Consider the following 22,287-nt stretch of genomic DNA (forward strand, 5'->3'; position numbering starts at 1 on the left):
CAACGAGGCTCGTCTGAGGAGGAGAATGGAAGAGAACTTATTGAGGTTCGGACATGGATGCTCTAGAATATTAGCTGAGGATGATGGATGTGATCAATCTTAAATCTCGAGATTGGACAGAACAACTAAAGTCAGACAAAAACAATCGATTCTGAGAGTGAATGTTCAAAGATTTTGATTCCGTCGGATTTGGATATACCCCTAAAACTGTCCTCAATTGTACAGCACTCATGCATCAGGAGAGAGACAACAGACAGGCCACATGCATGCGCTCATAGGGGGTCCAGCCGCTGCATATATGCATGTGTGGATGGATGCGGAAACTGAAGTAATCGCTGTGCAGAAGACAGTAGTACATTTAAAGAGATTCATGATCCGCCACGTGGTGACTTGACTGGATGAAATGAAGGATATCTAACTAGCAATCGACTCGCTCAACATTCCTCTCTCTGTTCTTGTCTTTCATTTGCAACATACACCTGGTTTCACTTGCACTCGCTTTGAAGACCCACACCACACATCTAGTCACGATGGTAGCCGAACCAATCACCGAATCATCCAAACCGCCTACTCAAGGTAAACAGCCTAAACAACCTAAACCTCAAAACCCTAAACCCGAGAAAGGAGGAGGGGAGAAAGTGAAAAGTGCCAAAGATCTCAAGAAGGAGAAAAGAGCAGCCGCAGTAGCAGCTCGAGGTGGGGAGAATGCCGGTGCGGGGCATGAGGGGGGAAGACCCACTTTATCAGTGACGAATACAGGTGCTGCTGGTGAAAGTCGACAAGCTGCTTTCGCTCCTTCCGGATCAGCATCAGCATCTGCTGGAGGACCCGGTCCAAGTAAACCTCAACGACCCGCCCATTTCAGTGAACCTTCCGGCTTATCATTATCCAACATTCAACAAAATCTCTTTTTCTCTCATTTACCTCATCAAGATTTCCCTGATACTTCTGCTGCATTGATTAACGGTAAACTCCATCCTCTAATTGTCAGATTGGGAGTATTGATGTCTAGTGGACAATTGAGAGGCGCCAATGCCAGGACGATGGGTATGATGTCTGCTTTTAGAGAGGTTATAAGAGATTATGAATGTCCGGATCAAGCTGTATTATGGAAAGATTTACCGATTTATCTCAGTCCGATGATTGCTTGGTTGGAAGGTTGTAGACCTAAAGGTGTAGGTGGAGGGAATGCCATTAGGTGAGGAGGACAATACACTATGAAGAACAAGGGAAGTGGCTGATAGATCATCTTTCGAATTTTGTAGATGGTTGAAATCTGAGATTAACAGACTAGGAGAACAGGGAGACAGGTCAGAAGCTGAGGTGAGCTTTTTCTTTACCTTGAAGAACATTCAATAAGCTCATTTGTTGGATTGTTGTAGCAAAAGGACTATTTGGTCGAAGCTATAGGTTTATACCTTCGGGATAGGATAGAATTTGCCGACAAGGTGATTGCAGATAATGCCAAAGAGAAGATCAGGAATGGAGATACCGTTGTGACATATGCGAGGTGAGTGGGAGTGGGAGAATGTGCCCTTGGCAATGGACAATTACAATAATACTCGCTGCGTGGCTGACCAACCAGCAATATCTCTTTTCATATAGATCATCAGTTGTTGAAAGGGTCTTACTCGAGGCTCATAGGGATATGAAAGTCTCAGATCCCGAAGCAGGATTCAAAGTTGTAGTAGTCGATTCCAGACCATTATTAGAGGGTGAGTGAAATATTCTCTGCTTTCTTTCCCACTGATACAGTATGACGATGTGATGTAACTTAAGCTGATCACCACTCTATCTATAGGTCGTCAATCGCTCGAAGCCCTCTCTTCAGCCGGAATACCCTGTACATACATCCTCCTTCCTCTTCTATCCTCCATACTCCCTCAGGCAGATCTGGTATTACTCGGTGGATCAGCCTTACATTCAGATGGAGCACTATACTCCAGATCGGGAACAGCGATCGTGTCGATGTTAGCTAAAGAACATCGAGTACCGGTCGTAGCATGTGTGGAAACTTACAAATTCGGCGAAAAAGTTGTTCTGGACGGTGTAGCTACCAACGAATTAGGGAGTGTAGATAATCTATTGAGTATACCGAATAATCTAAGTTTCGGTATAAAACCGAATGATCTGTCGTCTACGACGGGTGGTGTGGGTAAACATAATTTGACGCCATTGCATCTGGTATATGATGTGACTCCACCTAGTTTGATTACTGCTGTTTGTACAGAGGTGAGTGTCTCGTCTTTCCGCTGTTTCAATCGCGCAGGGAAGAGGTAGAGTAGACAAGCTAATGTGTCTTTTGGTGTACATTGTAGATCGGATTTATCCCTCCAAGTTCCGTTCCTACAGTGTTAGGTAAATCAAGCAGTGTGGTGTAGTTTTGATCTGGTCGGACCCATACCAATGTATATAATATCCATACCAATATCCATATTCATGCATCATCAATGGGCCCAAATGGTATCAAAACTGAAAGAATGGTATAACAGGGATATGAGGGGTATAAATGAAAGTCTTGAATCACAAGGAAGAAAATTCTTCTCAAATCATCAAATCGTGAAAATATGGGATATCCTATATAAACAGTATGTATCGAGTCAAGCAGAACGATAATCACGCCAAAACTCTCTGCCTTCTACTCCTTATGAATTCATGCACAGGAGGTTGATTCTCCTGTTCATCATTTTCCTCTTCTAAACGCTTCATCACTCTATTCGCAATCCTCGTTGAGGGATGCAGCTGTACTCCATAACTTGCCCTTCGTCCGTTGATAGGAGTCTGAAGCGACGATGGAAGATGTTTAGGTACGTTTGGTAAAACCAAGGGAGTTTGACTTTGACTTTGGGCTAAAGAAGATCTTCGTCGAGTTTGTATACCTTTACCTACCAATGGAGTTTCGAGCGTTGTAGAGGAAATACCTATATTGGTCTTCTGGGAAGTACCTAAAGGCGTGGATCCTGCTATTCCCTTGACGGCGAATTTCCTCTTCATCTATATCATCGAGTGATCCATATCAGTTACCACTCTTACTGATATGGACAAAGACCAGCTCACGAGTTCAAGTTCTTGCTGTTTCGAATCCAAGGCGATATTCAACATTTCCCTATCCTCTTTCAACTCGGTCTTCCTCCTTTGGAGGTTCAGAATTTCTAGATCTTTCGAAGCTGATTCAGAGCGTAACTTGGTGATCTCCTCTTTCATCTTGGATAATGACGGCGCATTTGATGATGATGCTTGAGCAAGTTGTTCAGCTTGGTCAACAGCGTAACGTAACTTTGGGATTGACCATCAAATCAGCTCGACCACCGTACTCAAATGAACTGAGTCTCTGTCAGACCCTATACTCACATGTTCATTCTCCTTCTCGAGCTCTCTCACAAGCTCTTCCTCATCTTTGAACCTTTTCTCCAATTCCTTCCTTCGACTAATCTCAACATCCAACCTATTTTCAACCTCATTCACACGCTTTTTCATTTCCTCCTCGCTCTTCCTGTATCCCTTGAACTTATCAACCTGATTAAGTAGGGTTTCAATCTCATCTTCATCTACCAACTTGTTTTCAGTCAACTCTTTGACGTGTATTTTCAACTCCTTGATCTTCTCCTTGGCCTCGTCCAGCTCATGTTGAACCATTGATCCGTTCGCCCAATTATCAAGCTGACCATTTACTTTGTCCAACTCATCTTGCAAAGTATGAACCTCTTGTTCCTTATCTCCTAGTTGACGTTTAGTATCTTCCAGTTCCTGCTCCACCTGATCCAGTCGAGTCCTGGCATCTTCACGATCTTTTTGAATGTTGTCCTCGTCATTGTGTCTGGATTCGTATTCATACAATTGACGATGAGCACTGTCCAACTCAGCCTTCAAAGCATGCATTTCATCTTCGTAAGATTGCAGATCCACAATGTGTTGATGAGCTTCTTTCAACTCCTCTTGAAGTTGGCGTATCTCTTCTTCGTGATCATGCCCATTTGTCGACCCATCAATACGTTGATGAGCATCTTCCAATTTCTTTCTCAGTAATTCGATCTCATCTATATGTCCTTGTTCCTTCACCAATCTATCCCTTTCTTGATCTTCCATTTCTTGCTTCTGGATTCTCAGTACATTCAACTCATCCTTCAATTGCTTCTTGTCAATCTGAACTTGATGTAATTCCCTGCCCATATCTTCAGAATCAGCCAATGTCTTCGCTAGTCGAATTTCCAATTCTTTCGCTTCGGACTGAGCAGCCATCGTTCGATCTGACATCCCTACTACCCCCTGTCTCGCTCTGAGACCAGCTGTAGCTAGAAGTGTAGGTGAATCCACAGGTGAAGGGGATAAACTTTTCCTCCTAGATTCCGATCTGAGACTTGTCATTTCCCTTTGCAAATCTTGTACTTGGTCATGTAAGACTTCAGCCTCCAACGCTCTCAGATTCAATTTGGCCAGGCACTCATCACGTTCTACAACTTCATCTTGTAATTTCTTCGCCAGGTCTTTGTAAAGCTCCAATTCGGCTGTCAGAGCTGAGGTATGAGCTACTTGAGCTTCAAACAATTTTTGAGTGGGCACCATGAAATCTTGAGCTTGCGTGGCAAACGAGGAAGATGAGCGAAGTACGATAGCTTCCGGAGAGGGAGACGTGAAAGACATCGTCATAGTAGTATCGAAAAACTGCGTTATATCACCGGCACCGGCACCTGCTTTGGGAGTTTGCAAGCTTTTGCTTGAAGGAGGAGAAGAAGATTTGATGGGCGTAGGGAAATTGCTATCGAGTTCCTGGTCGTCGTCTTCGTTCCTTCTAGTGAGGGGCCAGGTAAGCTCAGCTTGTTCGGCTGACATGTCTGCAAATATCGATGAAGTGTTATATGGTCTTCCGATAGGTGTAGGACTGGTCGTCTGGTCCGACGCATTGACAGCCGAGGTGATAGGTCGTCGAATAGTTGGGTCCGATAAATCTGGTGCTCTCAAATCTGAATGTTCGGAAGATCCCGACCTATCGTCTGGTACATTGGTGGAAGTTGGAACATTCCAAAACTCATCTTCAGTCCTGTTCGTCAAATCCTCCTTGATCGGCGACAATGTTTGCAGATCTTTCGCTGTCGGTAGATTAGAAGAAGGAAGATCGTTGATTGAGAAAGATGGATCTTCAGGTTGGAATCTCGTCGAGAGTAGATTAGACATATCATCGGGATATTGTAATTCCGTCGAAGGCAATTCGAATCCTATCAAACTGGTTTCTTTCGATGTATTGGCATCGCCTTCGGGTAATGCCAAGGGAGAACAATGTATTTGAGGTTGACCATTCCATGAATCTTCCCTTACATCATCTATACTTTCGTCTATCTCTCGCTCATCAACCTGTTCATCCCAATTATGATTTTCTATTGATCTATCTCCCGATGCGATTGACGAAGCTACCAGGGAAATCTCCCCTTCTTGTCCTGGGATTTCCCAACTTTCATCTGCACCCTTGACCTCCCCTGAGGCTGAGCCTCGTCGAGGAGACATCGATGGGATGGTCACTGCTAGCAATTGAGAGAAGAAGGAATTGGTAGGTGATGCGGGTGGTTTAGGTGTAGGTTGATGCACTGAGGCGTTAGGGGTGATAATCCTGAATTTGTTTTTAGGGAAGAATCGAACTATGTTTCCCCTTTATCAGCTCCAGAAGATCGAAGATCTAAGAGATGGATAGAACCAGAGATGTTGGTCTCACCTCCATTACCTGATCCTGGTGTACCTGTTGATCTGAGTATACCTTTGACTCCAGGAGTAAAATTGAATGTCTGAGTTCTTTCTGAAAATCGCATGATAGGCGGAGTGATCTTCTCTTCTGTGACTGGTTCCTCTTCCATGTGAGCAGAGGTATTGGGTGAGGTGGATGGGGAGATGCTCTGTGCAGAGAAATCTTGAGGATCTGAATGGCAATCAAACGATCAATCATGAGTTGAACAGGTCTTCATTTCAGAAAAATACAACTCACCTGCTGGATTGACCAGGTTGACTACTCTTTTCTTCACTTTCATTTGGGCGGACGTGGGCACCATGGAAGAGGCCATACTGGATGGACCTGGTCCAGCCACACCTGATATGTTGGTGGTATGCTTGGGGATATGTATTGGTATGGATGAGATAAGAGGAATGCGCGGATAGATGTGATATGAGTCTGATGTTGTTTGTTTACGTTTAACGTTGGGTGAGGTGCAGGCAGGGTAACAGTAGAAGTAAAATCAGCCACGTGTACCGGTTCAGTTGTTTACTTGCATAAAAATCAATATTAAAATACGATATCTTTATGGTATACAGTATGCATGCATAGCCTGCATTGAGAGTGGGCCAAGTCTTCAGTGATGGTTATCGATCTTGTGCATAGGACCGATCTCAACTGGTATTAAGAGGATCCATCGTGTAAATATAGATAAATATGTAAATGGCACTTTCCGCTCCAAGCTTCCCAGCTGTATCGTTACATCCCCGTATCTTCCTATTTGTTCTCCATCGGCGATCTTACATCCTACTTTGGTGCAGCACGATCGTCTTGATAGAGCTAGCTTTGAGTTGGTTTGTAGCGTTCTCCATGCTGATATCACCATTACCATTCTTGAAATCCCATACCTATCACATATCCATCTGATCAGCGTCATTCTCACAAACAAAGGAAGCTCAGGTATACATCGTATACATACCCGTTTGTAAAGGAAACCACCACCTAGAACTTGGAATGCCCATCCTACTGTTGAGATCGTGCCGAATACAGCAGCTAGGATATGTCCCTGAGTGAACATTCCGATAGTGTTGATCAACCCTGCTGATCCCGTTGCTGATCACAATAACGATTGCTCTGAATCAGTATGAGCTATATTTGACGAGTGAAGATAGACTTACATGGGATACCGACCAGCATATAGATAGAGTAGAGCAGATGGAAACCACCAAATAAGAAGTAAATGTCTATTTTACACAAATCCAAATCAGCTTCACTGTACCCTCCAATCATGAAACAAAGAAATACTACACTTACAGAAGAAAACAGCCATGGTTTTACCTTCTGTCCTACAGTACCCCAAATAGATAGGTCTGAACCAAAGTATGAACGATGCAAGGCCGATTACCACTACGTAACTTATTGAACTCGCCAAGTCGGCACTGTACAAACAATATACAATATAAGTTACCATTCAAAGGTCCTTGTTCGGAAGGGATAACTTACCCTCCTTCTGAGGCACCAGCAAGTAAGAGGAAGATACATCCCAACATGTTGATGATGAGCGTGGCAGCAAGGGCATACCATTGATAACCTATCAAGGTTATAGTCTGTCTTTTCGTGGGGTCTTCAATAGTATTTGGATCATAGTGCACGATTGGATAGACTATGACACATCCCGCATCAAACACAATCAGCAACAGCGTTGAATTGTATGTGGTGAATTTGACTCACAAGGAGGCCAATTATTCCTATGTATCGCATTCTCCTGTTCCCTCCTCGCCAGCTCTTGCTCTCTCCTAGCCAACTCAGCTTCCCTCCTGCTCAGCTCGTCCGCTCGGGAGGTATCATTCCCCCCGCCCCTTCCGTAATCACCATAGGCATTCGTCGATTGACCTCCAAAAGAGACGGACGACTCGTTAGGTTGAGAAAACGGGTCTTTGACTGGATCTGAGAATGGGTCGGTATCGAGGGTTGCGTGCTGCGATGAGTCTGCGAATGGATCGTCTGATATATTCGTATTATCGTCAGCTATACTCCTTCAGATGCCAAGTAATACAGCTCACTTGTCTGTCTATACGCCATTGTGGCCGAGATTGAACTGTCAGTGGTATATGAATATGTGATGATATGTTATGAATGCCCTTGACTGTTAGATAGATAAAGGGATGAAATGGGAGATGGAGATGATGACGACGAGACACCAAGATCAACAACACGTTGAATGATTGATCAAATAATGCCACGTCACTCTGTTCACACACGATTCATTATCACTTGATACCTTCCACATCCCAGAACGTAGACTGGATAAACATTCCTCTTCAATCCTCATTCTGCGTATAAGATAACCCATCTTGCATACATACATATTCAAGCGAAACATGTCCGAAACAATCACTTCACCACAGCCAGAAGCAAGTACAAGTGCAGGTACGAGTCACGATGCGGTCCCCGCTCGGACCACCGGACGAACGCGAGTGAAATCGCAGAGGGTATTAGAGGCCGAAGAGACTAAACGATATCTTCACAAGCAGGCGCAGGCGCAATCACAGGCCGAGGAAGTGGTCTCAGCACTCGAGAAACCTGCATCAAAGTCGAAATCACAAGCGAAAGGGAAGAAGAGCAAAGGCAAGAAAGTAGCTGAAGGACAGGTATATTGCATCTGTAAGACCGATAATGATGGGCCGATGATCGAATGTGGAGAATGTAATGATTGGTGAGCATACTGTATCGCACATTAAATCTTATTGAATTGATGGTTGCTGACATTTAGGTGATTTCTGTAGGTATCATTTCAATTGCATGGGTTTGACCGATGACGAAGCCGAGAAAATCCGTATGTCCCAACACAGACGACGATAACGAATCACGATCCTGACGATCTTGTGTTCCGTATTGACAGATGTGTATGTGTGTCCTGAATGTACTGAGACTACAAATAAGAAGACGACCTGTAAGTGTGATTCCACTCTGGTTAAACTAGGTAGATACGTAGATAGTAGAATCCTCTGGTCAATCGAATCTATATCGATATATGGATGGATGGGTCATGTCTCGTTCGTCATTTATCGTCCATCGGTGCATACATTGTGCTTCTGCTTGAGCAATGTTGCGCATAACCTCCTCAAAACAATGTTATTTATCTCCTCTTGAGGGAGAAAGAATAATTCCTTATACATATATAAATTCAGGTCTATCTCGTCCAGCGGCTCACACGTTGGATCAATACCTTGTAGATAAGTACGACATCTCGACGTTCCCTTCCCCTTCACCCCCACCAGGTGTAATCCCAACCAAGAGGAAGTCTTCCAAACAGAAACAAGAACAAAAACAAAAACAGCCAAAAGTAAGCTACCCTACTTACTCTACTTTTTCCTTCGTCGTCATCTGAATGCTGCTCATCAATTTGACCTTGCAGGCTACTCGTACACCCTCTCAAACTTCCGACGTCGTATCGTCCTCAGGTTCAGAATCAGAAGCGGAAATCGTCCATTCCTCATCTTCTCGTCATTCGTCAGTCCAACCCACCCCTCCTCCTCAAAGTAAGAAACCTCGAACATCGATATCCGCCGACATAAAGCGTAAACCATCCGTCGCAATTGATCGAAAACCCTCAATTGACAGTAAACCTTCGAGCGGTAGTGGGATATCAGGCTTACCACCAGTCCGGAAATATGTCAGAGAGAAATTCATACCTTTGTTTACCAAAGTTTTCGGTAATACTACTCCCCACGAGAAGATCGAGAGGTTCAGTGCGGAAGTAGAAGATGGTATATATAGCAATTTTAAGGATGTAGTTAATGGTAAAGAAATTGCTGGAACTAGGTATAAGTGAGTACCATAACACTGCAAAGACAAAAACATCGTAAAGAATGAGGAATAGAAGTATAACTTAAGCTGATTATGGTTCGGTCTGTTAGAACTCAATTCAACTTACTTTCATCCTCAATCGCTCGAGGTCTTCGTCCAGACTTAATCGCATCTATAACCTCTCATACGCTCATCCCACTTCAGATAGCTACATTGACCTCAGCAGATCTAGCAAGTGAAGAACAGCGGGCTGCTATCCAAAGAGCCAAACAATCCGTGTTGGAACAAACGGTAAAATCGAAATCTGATTCGGAACCTTCTTCATCTATAAGATTGGGCAGAGATGGATTTGAAAAAGTTGAGAATGCACATGAGAAGGAGATGATCCTTTTAGCTCAACAGGAAGAATTGGCCAGATTGAAGGCTGAAGAAGATAAGAAACGAGAATTGGAAAAGATTAATAATCCCTCTTCGGACGTATCGGTATCGGTATCTGAGAAGTCACCAATGACGAAAGACCAACCGAAATTTAAAGTTGAACATAAAAGATCTGAATCGATTGATACCAATACGATTCTACCTTCTCCGCTCAGGCAGACTTCATTAATTGTCAACTCGGCTTGGAACAAGGATCGTGATCGTGAGGAGAATGATGATGATAATGCGAATAGAGAAGAAACTTTCAATGTTGATCAGAGTAATTTGGATTTGAGTGATATAATAGGTGATACAGATATGGAGATAGATGATGAATTGAATGATAAACCTGAAGAAGTAAAAAAAAGTGAGATTGAGGTATTTGAATCGAAAGAAATCCTATGGTCAGGAGGTGTAGGTGTCAATTTTCTTCTGGAATAAAAAAATGTGAAATCAAAGTGTTATTGACAATATGATGGAAAAATAGATTGTCAACCCTGCGAATTTATCCAAGATTATCCCTCCAATGAGTCTCCGACTAACATGTCGTCCATCTTCTTCCTCTTCCACTTCTATCGACTGGAATGTGTTACTACCTCATAAAACCATCGAAATCACCGGTAGAGTACCTACCGCGAACTCCCTCCAATACTTAAGTGATATGCGATTAAATCCAACCAAGGAGTTGATCACCATTGCGTTTAGTTTGGATGGAAGTGCGAAAGATGAAGAGATTTTAACGTGGGAGGAGATGGTAGATTATCATATCTCGAGGGAGTGAGTTGACAAATGATCAATCCAATCCACCCGATCAACAAAATACAAAAAACACAGACATTTCCATTCTTCTCAATGAGTTGGATCTGGGCTTTATACTGATTATTTTGTCAATATCATAGTCGTCATGCGATTTATCTTCCATACGGTTCTCATCCCCCTCAAGGAGCAGCGAAAGAATTATACCTAATTCCTCTCAGACCGCAAGATGATTCTCCTGAATTTACAGAATTGATCGATGGGTATTCACTTCCAAAGAAGGGTAGATCCACATCGGTATTTCTAGGTATTTTCATTTTTAATAAATCCAGCACACCTACACCTGCACCTGCAGCAAGACCACCTCAACCTCAACCCCAACCCCAGTCTACACCTAGTTCAGCTTCAGGTTTAGGTGTACCGGTCATTCAAAATGATCAACTTCAAGCTCTCATGGCTAGTCTCAACCCTACAGCACTCCAAAGTCTAGTAGGCGGTATCACTCCGACACCTATACCTACGGGTGGGTCTACTCCGCCAATAGTCGCGGGCGGTACGATGCCTACGCAGTATCCTGTCAGTCAATATCCCTATCAAAATCAGTACCCACAACAACAACAGCAACAAGGTTATTTACCTTACCCTCCTTCATCTGGTGGGTATACACCCCAACCTCCATCGGGACCGACTAGAGATTGGAGGGACAGAGAAAGGGAAAGGGAAAGAGAAGGTGGGAGTGGAAGAGATCCGAGGAAAAGAGATAATGGTTGGGGAAATAGAGACAGAGATAGGGATAGAAGGTATTAAAACACGTATAATAAGGTATCATCGATCATTATCAAATCTCAGATGTCAAAGTTGTATGAATGTATCTGTGTGGCTTATCAGATGGGCATGACCTTTCATTCACTAATAGGCAAATTATCATATCGTATGGTATGGTAAATTCATATTATGCACAGTAAGATAGCATTGACAAGACTAATTTCGATTCTGATTATACACAAAGTTATAGGGAAAAACAAAAACGTTTGTCCTTGTCATAGTTCTTCTCAGTCACCTAAACTCCAATGACTATGTCCCTTCCACGCAAATACCTCTCTGATCCCACATCCATATTCTGCTTTTTTACTTGTACTTGTCCATAAATTCCTTATGGAACTTTTCAAACCTCCCGACAAACTCTTTAGTCTCAGGACACAGGGCAGTCACTCTAATGTGATACGTTCCAGGTTCTTGACCGAATCCCGATCCTGCTACAGCACATATACCAGTTGCGTCTGTAAAAAAGTGATCACAAAAATGTAGTCAGTTTAATTCTGAAAATATGGTCCTAAAGCCCAAGCTGAAACTCACCTAACAAGTCCAAAGCATACATCACATCCGCCTCCTTACCTCTCTTCTTAGCTTCCTCTATAGCTTTTTCGGGCATTTCAATCTTGGGGAACAGGTACATTGCTCCTTCAGCATCATTACATGACATTCCAGGTAACTTGTTGAAATGTTCTGCCATGAGGTAAGATCGTTCTTTCAGGTTGTTATGGATTAAGGAAGTTTCTTCTCTCCATAATGGATAGGATTCGGAGTTGGTAGGTGGAGGGGATACCATGAGATCTACACCGATCTGTGAAAGAAGGTAAAAAACATTAGTATATACTAGAAGATGGAAAGAAGAAAAAGGAATCTCTTCTAAGATGACAAGAGCGGGGAAGTAAGAATTGAGGGAAAAAAATGTCAACACTCACCTGACCTGAAACAGGTGGACACAAAATGACACTAGCCATCTTATAAACTTGTTCCATAACTTTTTCATCTATATTTACACATTCGAAATAACCACCTCTTCTACCGCATTCACCAGATACTCCTTTAGATATCGAATGGAACGATATCAACTCGACAGAGTTGGCGATATGTTCAGGCATGGATTTCAATATCTTCTTGAATGAGATGAAAGGTCGATGAGATGGGTCGTATATATTAAGTTGATAAACTTCGTCTGCCAACAGGACGATACCTTCTTCATAACATAGATGAACTACCGCTTCCATTGCTTCTTTTGATAAACATGCACCAGTTGGATTACCTGGATTGATGATTACCAATGCTTTTACGGGAGTTCCCTTCGCTTTAGCCTCTGATACTGCCTTGAGCAGAGTGTCGTGATCCATCGACCACTCTCGTTCTTCCGAGAGATAGTAGGGTAATGGTTCGGCATTGAGGTAGGCGAGTGTAGCGGTGTAAAGGGGATATTGAGGTATGGGGATCATACAGCCGTCTCCCTGTTGTAAGGCAATGGAGAGAATGGAAGATACACCGGCGGAAGCTCCAGCAGTGAGGTAGATCGATTCGGGATCGGCAGGGTATCCATCTCGTTCTGTCAGGACGATATGTAGCGCTAGTCAGCTTCTGATATCGTATATGACAAGACTGATTAGTGGGAACGTTTACGAGAGAGTGAAAAGAAGTGTTAAAATAATACTATGGCGGAAAAGACTCACCCTCGATGAACTTGGCTACCCTTTTCCTAATAGCCAAAACACCTTTCGAGTGCGTATAAGCTCCTACACTTCCAATCTCCTTGTACAAGCTCTTCGCTCTCGCAATCACATCCTTGGGGTATATCTTCTCAGCCAATTCTTGATGTTTCTCAAACAAATCTGGGTATTCTAATAAACTGATGATTTGTCTCCAGTAAGTGAGAGGTTTCTGATTTAATCCTTTTTGTTGTGGATTACCGATATTAGCAGTAACAACATGTTTGAACGGCAGATCGTGATCCAAGGTCTCGACGTTGGAGGTATTGGATCCGCTCGATGGGCCTGGCGAAGCGAGCTGTTGGCTGTATTTGTCTGCCTTGATAGCAAGTTCACCACGGACGGCATAGTGCACGTCGAGGATTGAGGGGTTGATAGTTTTGAGGTTGAGAGCGGGTCCACGGGGTGTCATACTGCTATGTATTGATCGGATGGATGAAAGGCGAGTAGCTGGTTTGGAAAGTCCACGGACGAGAAGGGTTGATGACATGATGAGTGGGATGAAAGGGAAGATGGAGGATGGGTGTAGGTTAGACGATCGAGGAAAATGTCAAAGCGGAAGTTGCCCGATCGTAGAGTATCGAGTCGATTTGAAGTGTTATTTAGAGGTTAAAGCGAATGGGTGGGGAAGAGAAGGAATGCTTATCAGCTCTTTGCTCTTATCTATGGTCGATCAGATATATGGATGCAGGGATGTAAGATGGACCAGGTGCTTTTCGATGTGTGCGTGCCCATCTGAAAACTTGGAGATATGAACGAGTCAACCTACAGGTTTATCAAATACTCGTATCAAATATCTACGCACGGTGCTCCGCTATGATTACGATTGTTTGCTAATCGGCCAAGACCGTGGATTGTAATTGGATTAGCTCGGTAATACGGATTGAGATTGGATGATAGTCGGGCAAAGGCTCTCCCCCTGGTATATGTATGAATGTGAGAAAGATACAGCGACGACAGGAAGACAATGACAATTACAAGTCAAGCTGAATGATAACGAGGAATGTGGAATGTGATAGCAATCGAGTGTCACAAGACGAATTGTACCGTTGGCGGTGACATTCCGCATTCCCATAGGTATGAGTCACTGTATCTGCCGTACTCTGTACTCACTCTAATCACCGGATATGACCGGACAGGGGGACCGACTATCCGAGATTATGGTTGGTGCAGTTGAACACGAATGGTACTCACCTGAGTCAGAGATTGGAAAACGGATGAATGATAGATTTGGATGCGATTGGAAAAGACGGGAAGATGAATTGATAACTTGATGACCATCCCTATATATATATGCATGTATACGGCCTGATATAGTCACACACCAAGTACGATACCAGAAGTCAGGTGGTCCTTTATCTGTTTATCTATCCAAAGCGAGTCGACCCGATGGACCCATCCTTTGAGTGACTTGTCTATACACGCATAGGACGAATAAAGAAGGAAAAGTCGAAACTCAGACTAGAAGGTATCAGACTTCTCAACCCTTGGATCATGGCTGAACGTCATGGCAGCCATAGCTCGTGTCATTGAAGTAGAGATAAGCATGAGAGATAAGTTATCTCGATAAGGATGTACCGAGTCGAGTCACGTATGCAAAAAGGGGTGAAGAGATAGTACGTTTGATGTGTCGATACCAAAACCATTCAGATTCAACCCAACCCATACTCTCACCATGAACGAACTATCCAATATGAAGGGAGAGAGAAATGTCATCCCGTCTCCATATGAGGTGTCTTATCAATCATCCGAATTGTAGTGTAAAGCAGGAAACATTCTCCATCACATAGACAGCTCGGGGTATAAATATTGTTACATACAACTGAGAATCGAACAAATAACGAACAATATGACACTTTTTCCCTGTACTATGAACTGATATCTTCTTGATCTTATGATATCTCGTCCGTTCCCTTTCTTTATTCTATCCTATTTCATTCCATTCTACCCCTTCTAATCGTCGTAACCAACTCTTAATTCCATTCACCTCGATCCTATGAAGTAAAAATACAAATATATCAGCTTCTATCTCCTATACAACATATTCTCTCCAGTTGTGGGTGTTACTCACCATCATCCGTTGATCATTAGTATTATTCGAAGTACTCTTACTCCTATTTTCAGCAGCCAACTTGGCGGATAATTGACCCGCTTTCGGATTAGACGTGTTGACACCTTTGTTCTGAGACTATATGGCATAATCGGATACGTCAATTTACAGTTCACTCGACCATTCACGATCCATGACAAGTGAAGTAGTGATTGTGATGTGAATTGAAGACTTACAGCTTTCGCTCTCTCTTCAGCAGCTTTCAAAGCCCTTTCCCTTGGATCTGCTATATCCCCACTTGCGCTTACGCTACCACCTCCCAACGTTCTAGGTGGTTCATGATTCGTAGGTGGTTTGATGGTACTCTTCGTCTGCGTTTTCTGCTGCTGTTGAGAGGGCGCGGGAGCTGAACCGAGTTTCTGTCCTTGGCCCTGGCCTTTAGAAGGTTTGTGAGATGGGTCGGAGAAACAATTTCCCATTGTCCTGTCTTGCAGAGGTGGGAGTGTGCAATGTTAAGGAGCGGTCGAAGTTGAATGTCTTCGTTGAGTTTATGTGTGATTGATCGACGAAGAGAGGCAATGGTGTATTGAGGGTCGACGTGGTATGAACAGTAGATTCGAGTGTATTTCCTTCCTTGTTTGTGATCTATATGTACACCTGCCGGAGGATGTGATGAGAATGGTGAAGACCTATGATCGGAATTGTAAATCTTGTCTTATAAGTTGAAGCTGCGGTGAATGGAGTGTAGCATAGCCCATCTTCAACTCACTTGCCAAGATGTGAGTAAACATTACTTTGTCTCGGTCACCGTGCAGACCATTTACGTAATATCCACTCTAAGCATGAGAGTAATGGGAAAATTCGATACATGAAAATGAAAAGTGACATGAGATGTGAATATGTACTAACTGCTGACTACTATAATACGATATTATCCTGTAGGTGGGGGAATCAAGAATGTATCGGCATATATCCTGCTACTGCTAATCCTCCTATGCATATCTCCCACAACATACACCCTCCATCCTACTCCTGCAATTCGTGCATAATGCACTTTCTTATGCCGCCTCCTCGCTCACTTTCTCCCAATCCGTTCCACTCCCTTGACTTGCACTGGCACTAGTTGGACTTGGTGCCTCTCCAACTACAGGCGACGCATCATCGATATCAGCTACGGAAGCTTGAGGAGGAGGGGGGATAGCGGTGGATGCTGGGCCTGAGGAGGATGCGGCTGATGCACCGGACAATGAGGTGAGTTCGATGAGTAGAGCCCAGACGGGTGGAGGCACCACTCTTTGGTAGACTATAAACATGAAGCATAAGCAGTCAGTATCGATATGAGATGAAGATCGATCAAGGTGCACCGAGGAGACCAGATACACGATGGAGAAGGTATTTGATGTCAAGAGAGAGTGTCGTACTCACTACCTAAAAGTTCCAAAGGTTGAGGATAGACTCTCAAAGCTCTATAAAAGTGAGAAGCTGATTTGACCTGGTATTCGGGTCCCATCGTAGCTGTCTTTTCACCTTCGGCAACTTGTTCTTGGAAGTAAGCTTCCTGTTGTTCTGGTGAACTTGGTACGGCTTCTAATTGGATTTCAACAAGTGCTTGTCGGAGTAACTACGAAGGGTGATGAATATAATGTCAGTTGAACAGGTCTCTTTCATTGACAAATCATTATATGCACATTCGCAAACGGGGTATGGGAGATAGGTATCATGTATCCAATAACGCACCTTCGAATTCCTCTCCTTCTCAGCTTTAGATTGAGCTTCAGCAGCTACCGCCAATTTCTTATGTTGCTTCTCTAATCACACACGGGTCAAGATACTATCAGTATATACTTTCCCATCTCTCCTGTGAGTCGTATGATTTGTTAAACCCACTCAATCCTTTTCTGAACTCGGGAGAATGTCTCCTCATATAATCAAAGTAGACTGCATAACCTAGGAAACCGGTCAAAGCTACTGCGGCTGTAGCACCTGCGATTCGAATGGGTGTAGAGGCGGACATGATGATTGTGTTGTGTTGTGTTGTGTTGTGGATGGGTTAATGATAAAAGTCAGAGAACAACAATAGAGCTCTTGAGTTTTCAGAACGTTGATTAACGATTATCGAACATGGAAACATCACACACAATGAAGCGGTGACGGAGTGAGTGGTTATACAGCATACAGCATAAAAAGACAATATTTCCGTGTGTGGCAGAGAGATGTAACCATGCGAGTCACACATGGTATCGGTTACATCCGCTACTACTAGCTTCGGTTGAATCGGTTATGGGTGTGTGTGTCAGAAGTCAATGCAAGGATATAAGATGATCATCTTACAGTAAGTTGAACTAGATGCACAGAAGCACATACTCCCTCACACCTTTGTACCATCACATCACACAAGAGATCACATACAGATGTCATCTCACAATCCGAATCATATACATCCCTCATCAGGAGGGACGAGACCACCTCTGCAACATACCCGGAGCAAAAACATGGTCATGGCCTCTCACGGGAGAGCACCGTGGTATGGTCCAGATGGGAAGAACGTAGAGGCTTATGTGATAGGTATAGCGGGTGGGAGTGCTTCTGGAAAGGTGAGTCCAGCTCTCATTTCGCTAGACCTTCAACTTATCCGTAAGTACTCCGTGCTGAAAACGAGAGACCGGCAGACTTCAGTAGCTCGAGCTATCTTGTCTGCGTTGAATTACATACCGACGGTATTGATCTTATCTCAAGACGCATTTTATTGTGCACATACACCTGAAGAGATAGAATTGGCTTTCAACAATGATCTGGATTTAGGTCAGCCCATATCTTTTCGCGGGACTTGCAGTTTTTGCTGGAAAAGCTGAATATACGATGTCATTGTAGATCACCCGAATTCGATAGATACCCCTCTCTTCGTCAAGGTACGTTCACAGTTGAATGTCCAATCTGGATTCATGACTGATATAATCGAATAGTGTCTGCTGGATCTCAAGCAAGGTAAAGCAACCGAGGTGAGCTGGTGACTGGAGTGATTGTACAGCGAATAGAAGCTGACTTTACCAGTAGATACCGGTCTATTCATTTGTACATCATCGTATGTCCTTCACAAGCTATCGTAGGGTATTAGAATACTTTCAGCTGATAGATATTCGAAGAGCGGATGCCAGAAAAGAAGTACATATACGGAGCAAGCGTGATCATCGTGTGAGTTACCTCTGCCATATGGTTCCATTTATCAGTTGACAAAAGTTATAAATCAGTGAAGGAATAATGGCGCTGCAGGCGCCTGAATTAAGAGCACTATACGATTTAAAGGTGTTTGTGGTAAGCATCCCATCACTTGACAAAGCTCTCACACGGAGTGCGTTATCTTATATGATGATACTTTGAAATTGTAAGAACTGCGATTCCGACCTGATGTTGGCTAGACGTATAAAGCGGGATGTCAAGGAGAGGGGAAGGGATGTAGATGGGATCTTAGATCAGGTTAGTAGTACATCATTCCTCTCAGACATCTACCGCGATTACGTCCTGAAGAGTCATTGTAGCTGATCATTGATCACTCGTTTGAATTACAGTACCTCCGTTTTGTCAAGAATAGTTATGATAATTTCGTTCAACCTTCTTCACGTTACGCAGATATTGTAAGCTTACCGTCTGCGCCTACTCACAGCGATGATCAGCTGACACGTTTACCATACAGATAGTACCTGGATCGTCTAATCAGCTAGCAATTGAGCTCTTAGTGACCCACGTAAAAAGACAGCTCGATACGCGTTCATTGAGATTTAGAAGGATGCTGGCTGAAGCTGGAGAAGAAAGATCGAAAGCGAGATCTAGGGCGTCTACTTTGGTAGATGGTCAGACTGATAGCGGCAGTGAAGATAATGTGGTACTGTTAGAGCAGACTAATCAACTCCTGGTGAGCTCAACATCTCAGATTGCCATTTCGTCAAAGCCGAGCTGAAGTATGAATTGATAATTGATGACTGATAGGGAATAATGACGATCTTAAGAGATAGAACGACGGATAGAGGTGAATTCATATTTCACGCGGATAGACTATCGACTATAGTGGTTGAGAAAGCTTTGACATTAATCCCATGTGAACCGAAGACTATAAGGACTCCTTTGGGGATTGACTATCAGGGATTGGCGAGGGACGATGTGAGTATTACATATCTCAACAGTCATTTCCGACTTGCATCGGACAGCTCGTATACATATCGCTGATCTCTCTGTATCGCAGCGCCTAGTCGGAATATCCATTTTACGATCTGGAGGACCCTTCTCACACGGCTTAAGAAGAGTTATCCGAGATGTACCTATAGGAGCGATGTTGATTCAATCTGATCCAAGGACGGGTGAGCCGTTGTTGCTCAAGAGTGATCTGCCAGCTTCGATCAAGTCTAGAGATACCAGTGGGGAAGTAAAGGTTTTATTGCTGGATAGTCAGATGGGTACAGGTGCTGCTGCCAGTAAGTCGATCTCCCCTCTGTATGTCCTGAACTGTACTTTGACCTTCGTAACACCGAAAGTGTATTTAAAGATACAATTTCTTTGTCTCCACGTTCCGCTGACCATACCGCTTTTCCTCGTAGTGATGGCAATCCGTGTACTGCTGGATCACGGTATCAAACCGCTCAACATCATTTTCCTAACATACATAATCACCGAACCAGCTATACATTCGGTTCACCGTGCATTCCCAGAAGTGAAGATCGTCACGGCATCTATCGATCCTGAATTATCCGAAATGCATATACCATACAATTCGGATTCTCTATCATTGGGTGAAGGACCGATAAGTGCTGGAGAAGCTGATTTCGCAACGAGGACGATACCTTCGACTCCATCGATGGGAGAAGAAGAGGTAAGAGAGAAACAGAAACCTGATCCGAGGGATGCGTTGAAGACTGAAGCTGAATTGTCGTCGAACAAGTTCAAGGTACAGGTGAAAGAGACGGAGAAACTCAAGTTTTCGAGAGTGCATAATAGAGGGGAGAGTGGTGAGAAGAGAGCTTGGGTCATTTCACCTGGTAAGTTGGCGCTAGACGAAGATGGAATGACCACAAGATTTTAGTTGGTACACTCTCATGCGGAAAAGCTGATTCATGTTTTTTTTTTCTGAATTGGTAGGAATGGGTCATATTGGAGATAGATACTATATATCATAAACATTCTATTCATTAACAACTCGGTTATTTCATATTTTCGATGAAGCCCCCATCTTCACTGTCGGGTTTCATATATAGATCGATCCCCCTTTTTTCTGCTTGAACATCCTGTTCCTAAATCAAATCATATCGGTATAGTATCATTCACACTCATTATCAGCATCGCATTGCACTATCTCCATATGCTCGTCGTTGATTCGCTTTCTCGGTATAAATTTATGATACATATGTTCATGCATAGAGAAGATCATACCAGGTATGTGAGTATCAAAAAATTCCTTACAGAACCTCTTTGCAAGACCGTCTGCCTCCATTGTCTCTACTTCGTATGATTCATCCGATTGTCCTCTCAAGGATTAGCTTAATGATATACAGGACCTGGTGGGTCGGCACGAACATTCCCGTTCTCGTTGTCCCAATCCCACACTGCAGTTCTAGTCTTGTACGAGTACAGATACTTAAAGCCCGGTACGGGATAATAGAATTACGTTTGGTCATGCATAAGTTGAACAGTGTCTGTTTACATTATTTACTGAATTGACTTCTTCGAATCGTGATCCTGCCGCCGAATCGTAAAGACCCAATCAACTCCTCGTCTGAGATTGGTCAAAAAGAACGATATGAGAGTATTCGTTACTGGAGCTACAGAATTCATAGGATCGTACGTTGTTGAAGAAATGCAACAAGAGAAGCGACATGAAATCTCGGGTTTAGCTAGATCCGATATTGCGGTGAGTTAAATCTTTCTCGCCTATACTGATACCACTCACTGTATTCATACCATTTATGAATGATATCAGGCCAAAAAGCTCACAAAACAAGGAATCAAAGTTGTTCGAGGATCTTTAAAAGATCTCGATATCCTTCACAAAGCTGCAAAAGAATCGGATGGAGTAATTCATCTAGGGTATGTACATGATTTTGGTGATAAAGAATTAATTCGCTGAGAGTGAGTCTCGTTGAGTCGTTCATCTTCCATCTTCTCATCCATCATACCGTTTGAATGGTACTCATGGAAATATAGTTGTTTCCTTGATGAGTCCTTGGCTATGATCAGTCTTAAAAAGCCACTGAACTTGAGCTGACTCGATAATTTTCTCTTATTTGTCTTCGTCTTCGTCTTTGTCATCATTCCTCGTACTCGCGCTCTTACATCGCACCGCGTACCTGCACTTTTCAGTCGACGAAAATGCCATTCGAGAGATGTGTTCAGCCCTTGAAGGAACCAATAAACCATTTATTGGAACTTCGGAATTACTAGGTGTGGGAGGTTCAGGTACTACGTCCCTTGAGACAGATCGAGCGGCGACGTTCAGACAAAACGCTGAAGACCTGCTTCACTCTTTTGCTAATAAGGGAGTGAGAACCGTCGTCATCCGAGCTAGTCCCATTGTACATGGAAACGGTGATCACATGTTATTACCACTTCTCATTGACAAAGCTAAACAAAAAGGTTACGCGGGGTATTTAGGTGAAGGTTCAAATCATTGGACGGGTGTACACGTAAAGGATTTAGCTGTTTTATATAGATTAACTCTAGAGAAGGAAAATGTCAAAGGTGGATCGACATTACATGGTGTAGATAGGGATGACGAAGGTATAACGATGAAAGAATTAGCTACAAGTATCTCAAAACACCTCAATATCCCTTTGAAGAGCTTGAACGATGAAGAAGGCCAAGGAGTACTTTGGGTGGCTGTATTGGTTTATGACTCAGGATTCTAGACCTGGTACGAAGATCACATTGGAATTGACGGATTGGGATAGGAAGGAGAATACTTTGAAGGAGGATTTGGAAAGTGGGGTTCATTTCTAGGTTTGGAGATATTGATCATTCTGAGATTGAGATGGGACTTC

At 43.3% G+C, this 22,287-nt stretch overlaps 9 protein-coding genes across 9 annotated transcripts; 4 read left to right on the plus strand and 5 right to left on the minus strand.

Moving 5' to 3' along the window:
* Positions 1–530: 530 nt before the first annotated feature.
* Positions 531–2,381, plus strand: I203_104981 (uncharacterized protein; the record flags this gene model as incomplete). Its single annotated transcript, XM_019143438.1, has 6 exons — positions 531–1,198; positions 1,266–1,323; positions 1,383–1,510; positions 1,606–1,715; positions 1,802–2,232; positions 2,319–2,381. The coding sequence occupies 6 exons, from the start codon at positions 531–533 to the stop codon at positions 2,379–2,381; spliced, it is 1,458 nt and encodes a 485-aa protein (XP_019006487.1).
* Positions 2,382–2,616: 235 nt separating this feature from the next.
* On the minus strand, positions 2,617–6,047 carry I203_104982 (uncharacterized protein; the record flags this gene model as incomplete). The annotated part of the gene is made up of 5 exons (XM_019143437.1): positions 2,617–2,994; positions 3,058–3,276; positions 3,352–5,630; positions 5,705–5,905; positions 5,972–6,047. 5 exons carry the CDS (start codon positions 6,045–6,047, stop codon positions 2,617–2,619), a joined length of 3,153 nt encoding a protein of 1,050 aa, XP_019006486.1.
* A 448-nt stretch (positions 6,048–6,495) lies between these two features.
* I203_104983 (uncharacterized protein) lies at positions 6,496–7,777 on the minus strand (the record flags this gene model as incomplete). The annotated part of the gene is made up of 7 exons (XM_019143436.1): positions 6,496–6,603; positions 6,675–6,808; positions 6,874–6,939; positions 7,010–7,134; positions 7,199–7,358; positions 7,427–7,699; positions 7,759–7,777. The coding sequence occupies 7 exons, from the start codon at positions 7,775–7,777 to the stop codon at positions 6,496–6,498; spliced, it is 885 nt and encodes a 294-aa protein (XP_019006485.1).
* Positions 7,778–8,076: 299 nt separating this feature from the next.
* I203_104984 (uncharacterized protein) lies at positions 8,077–11,485 on the plus strand (the record flags this gene model as incomplete). The annotated part of the gene is made up of 8 exons (XM_019143435.1): positions 8,077–8,411; positions 8,482–8,531; positions 8,598–8,648; positions 8,932–9,041; positions 9,114–9,526; positions 9,616–10,336; positions 10,410–10,699; positions 10,822–11,485. 8 exons carry the CDS (start codon positions 8,077–8,079, stop codon positions 11,483–11,485), a joined length of 2,634 nt encoding a protein of 877 aa, XP_019006484.1.
* A 321-nt stretch (positions 11,486–11,806) lies between these two features.
* Positions 11,807–13,705, minus strand: I203_104985 (uncharacterized protein; the record flags this gene model as incomplete). The annotated part of the gene is made up of 4 exons (XM_019143434.1): positions 11,807–11,958; positions 12,035–12,302; positions 12,424–13,055; positions 13,180–13,705. The coding sequence occupies 4 exons, from the start codon at positions 13,703–13,705 to the stop codon at positions 11,807–11,809; spliced, it is 1,578 nt and encodes a 525-aa protein (XP_019006483.1).
* A 1,483-nt stretch (positions 13,706–15,188) lies between these two features.
* Positions 15,189–15,744, minus strand: I203_104986 (uncharacterized protein; the record flags this gene model as incomplete). The annotated part of the gene is made up of 3 exons (XM_019143433.1): positions 15,189–15,209; positions 15,287–15,403; positions 15,502–15,744. The coding sequence occupies 3 exons, from the start codon at positions 15,742–15,744 to the stop codon at positions 15,189–15,191; spliced, it is 381 nt and encodes a 126-aa protein (XP_019006482.1).
* A 579-nt stretch (positions 15,745–16,323) lies between these two features.
* Positions 16,324–17,279, minus strand: I203_104987 (uncharacterized protein; the record flags this gene model as incomplete). Its single annotated transcript, XM_019143432.1, has 4 exons — positions 16,324–16,568; positions 16,691–16,886; positions 17,003–17,073; positions 17,153–17,279. The coding sequence occupies 4 exons, from the start codon at positions 17,277–17,279 to the stop codon at positions 16,324–16,326; spliced, it is 639 nt and encodes a 212-aa protein (XP_019006481.1).
* Positions 17,280–17,676: 397 nt separating this feature from the next.
* On the plus strand, positions 17,677–20,430 carry I203_104988 (uridine kinase; the record flags this gene model as incomplete). The annotated part of the gene is made up of 14 exons (XM_019143431.2): positions 17,677–17,859; positions 17,935–18,067; positions 18,137–18,174; positions 18,229–18,264; positions 18,320–18,347; positions 18,409–18,457; positions 18,514–18,577; positions 18,653–18,739; positions 18,832–18,897; positions 18,957–19,175; positions 19,250–19,420; positions 19,503–19,731; positions 19,855–20,292; positions 20,393–20,430. The coding sequence occupies 14 exons, from the start codon at positions 17,677–17,679 to the stop codon at positions 20,428–20,430; spliced, it is 1,779 nt and encodes a 592-aa protein (XP_019006480.2).
* Positions 20,431–21,050: 620 nt separating this feature from the next.
* I203_104989 (uncharacterized protein) lies at positions 21,051–22,155 on the plus strand (the record flags this gene model as incomplete). Its single annotated transcript, XM_019143430.1, has 3 exons — positions 21,051–21,161; positions 21,231–21,354; positions 21,611–22,155. The coding sequence occupies 3 exons, from the start codon at positions 21,051–21,053 to the stop codon at positions 22,153–22,155; spliced, it is 780 nt and encodes a 259-aa protein (XP_019006479.1).
* Between the last annotated feature and the right edge of the window lie 132 nt (positions 22,156–22,287).

Source organism: Kwoniella mangroviensis (genome assembly GCF_000507465.2).
Source record: "Kwoniella mangroviensis CBS 8507 chromosome 1 map unlocalized Ctg01, whole genome shotgun sequence".
In the NCBI taxonomy this organism is placed as follows: domain Eukaryota; kingdom Fungi; phylum Basidiomycota; class Tremellomycetes; order Tremellales; family Cryptococcaceae; genus Kwoniella; species Kwoniella mangrovensis.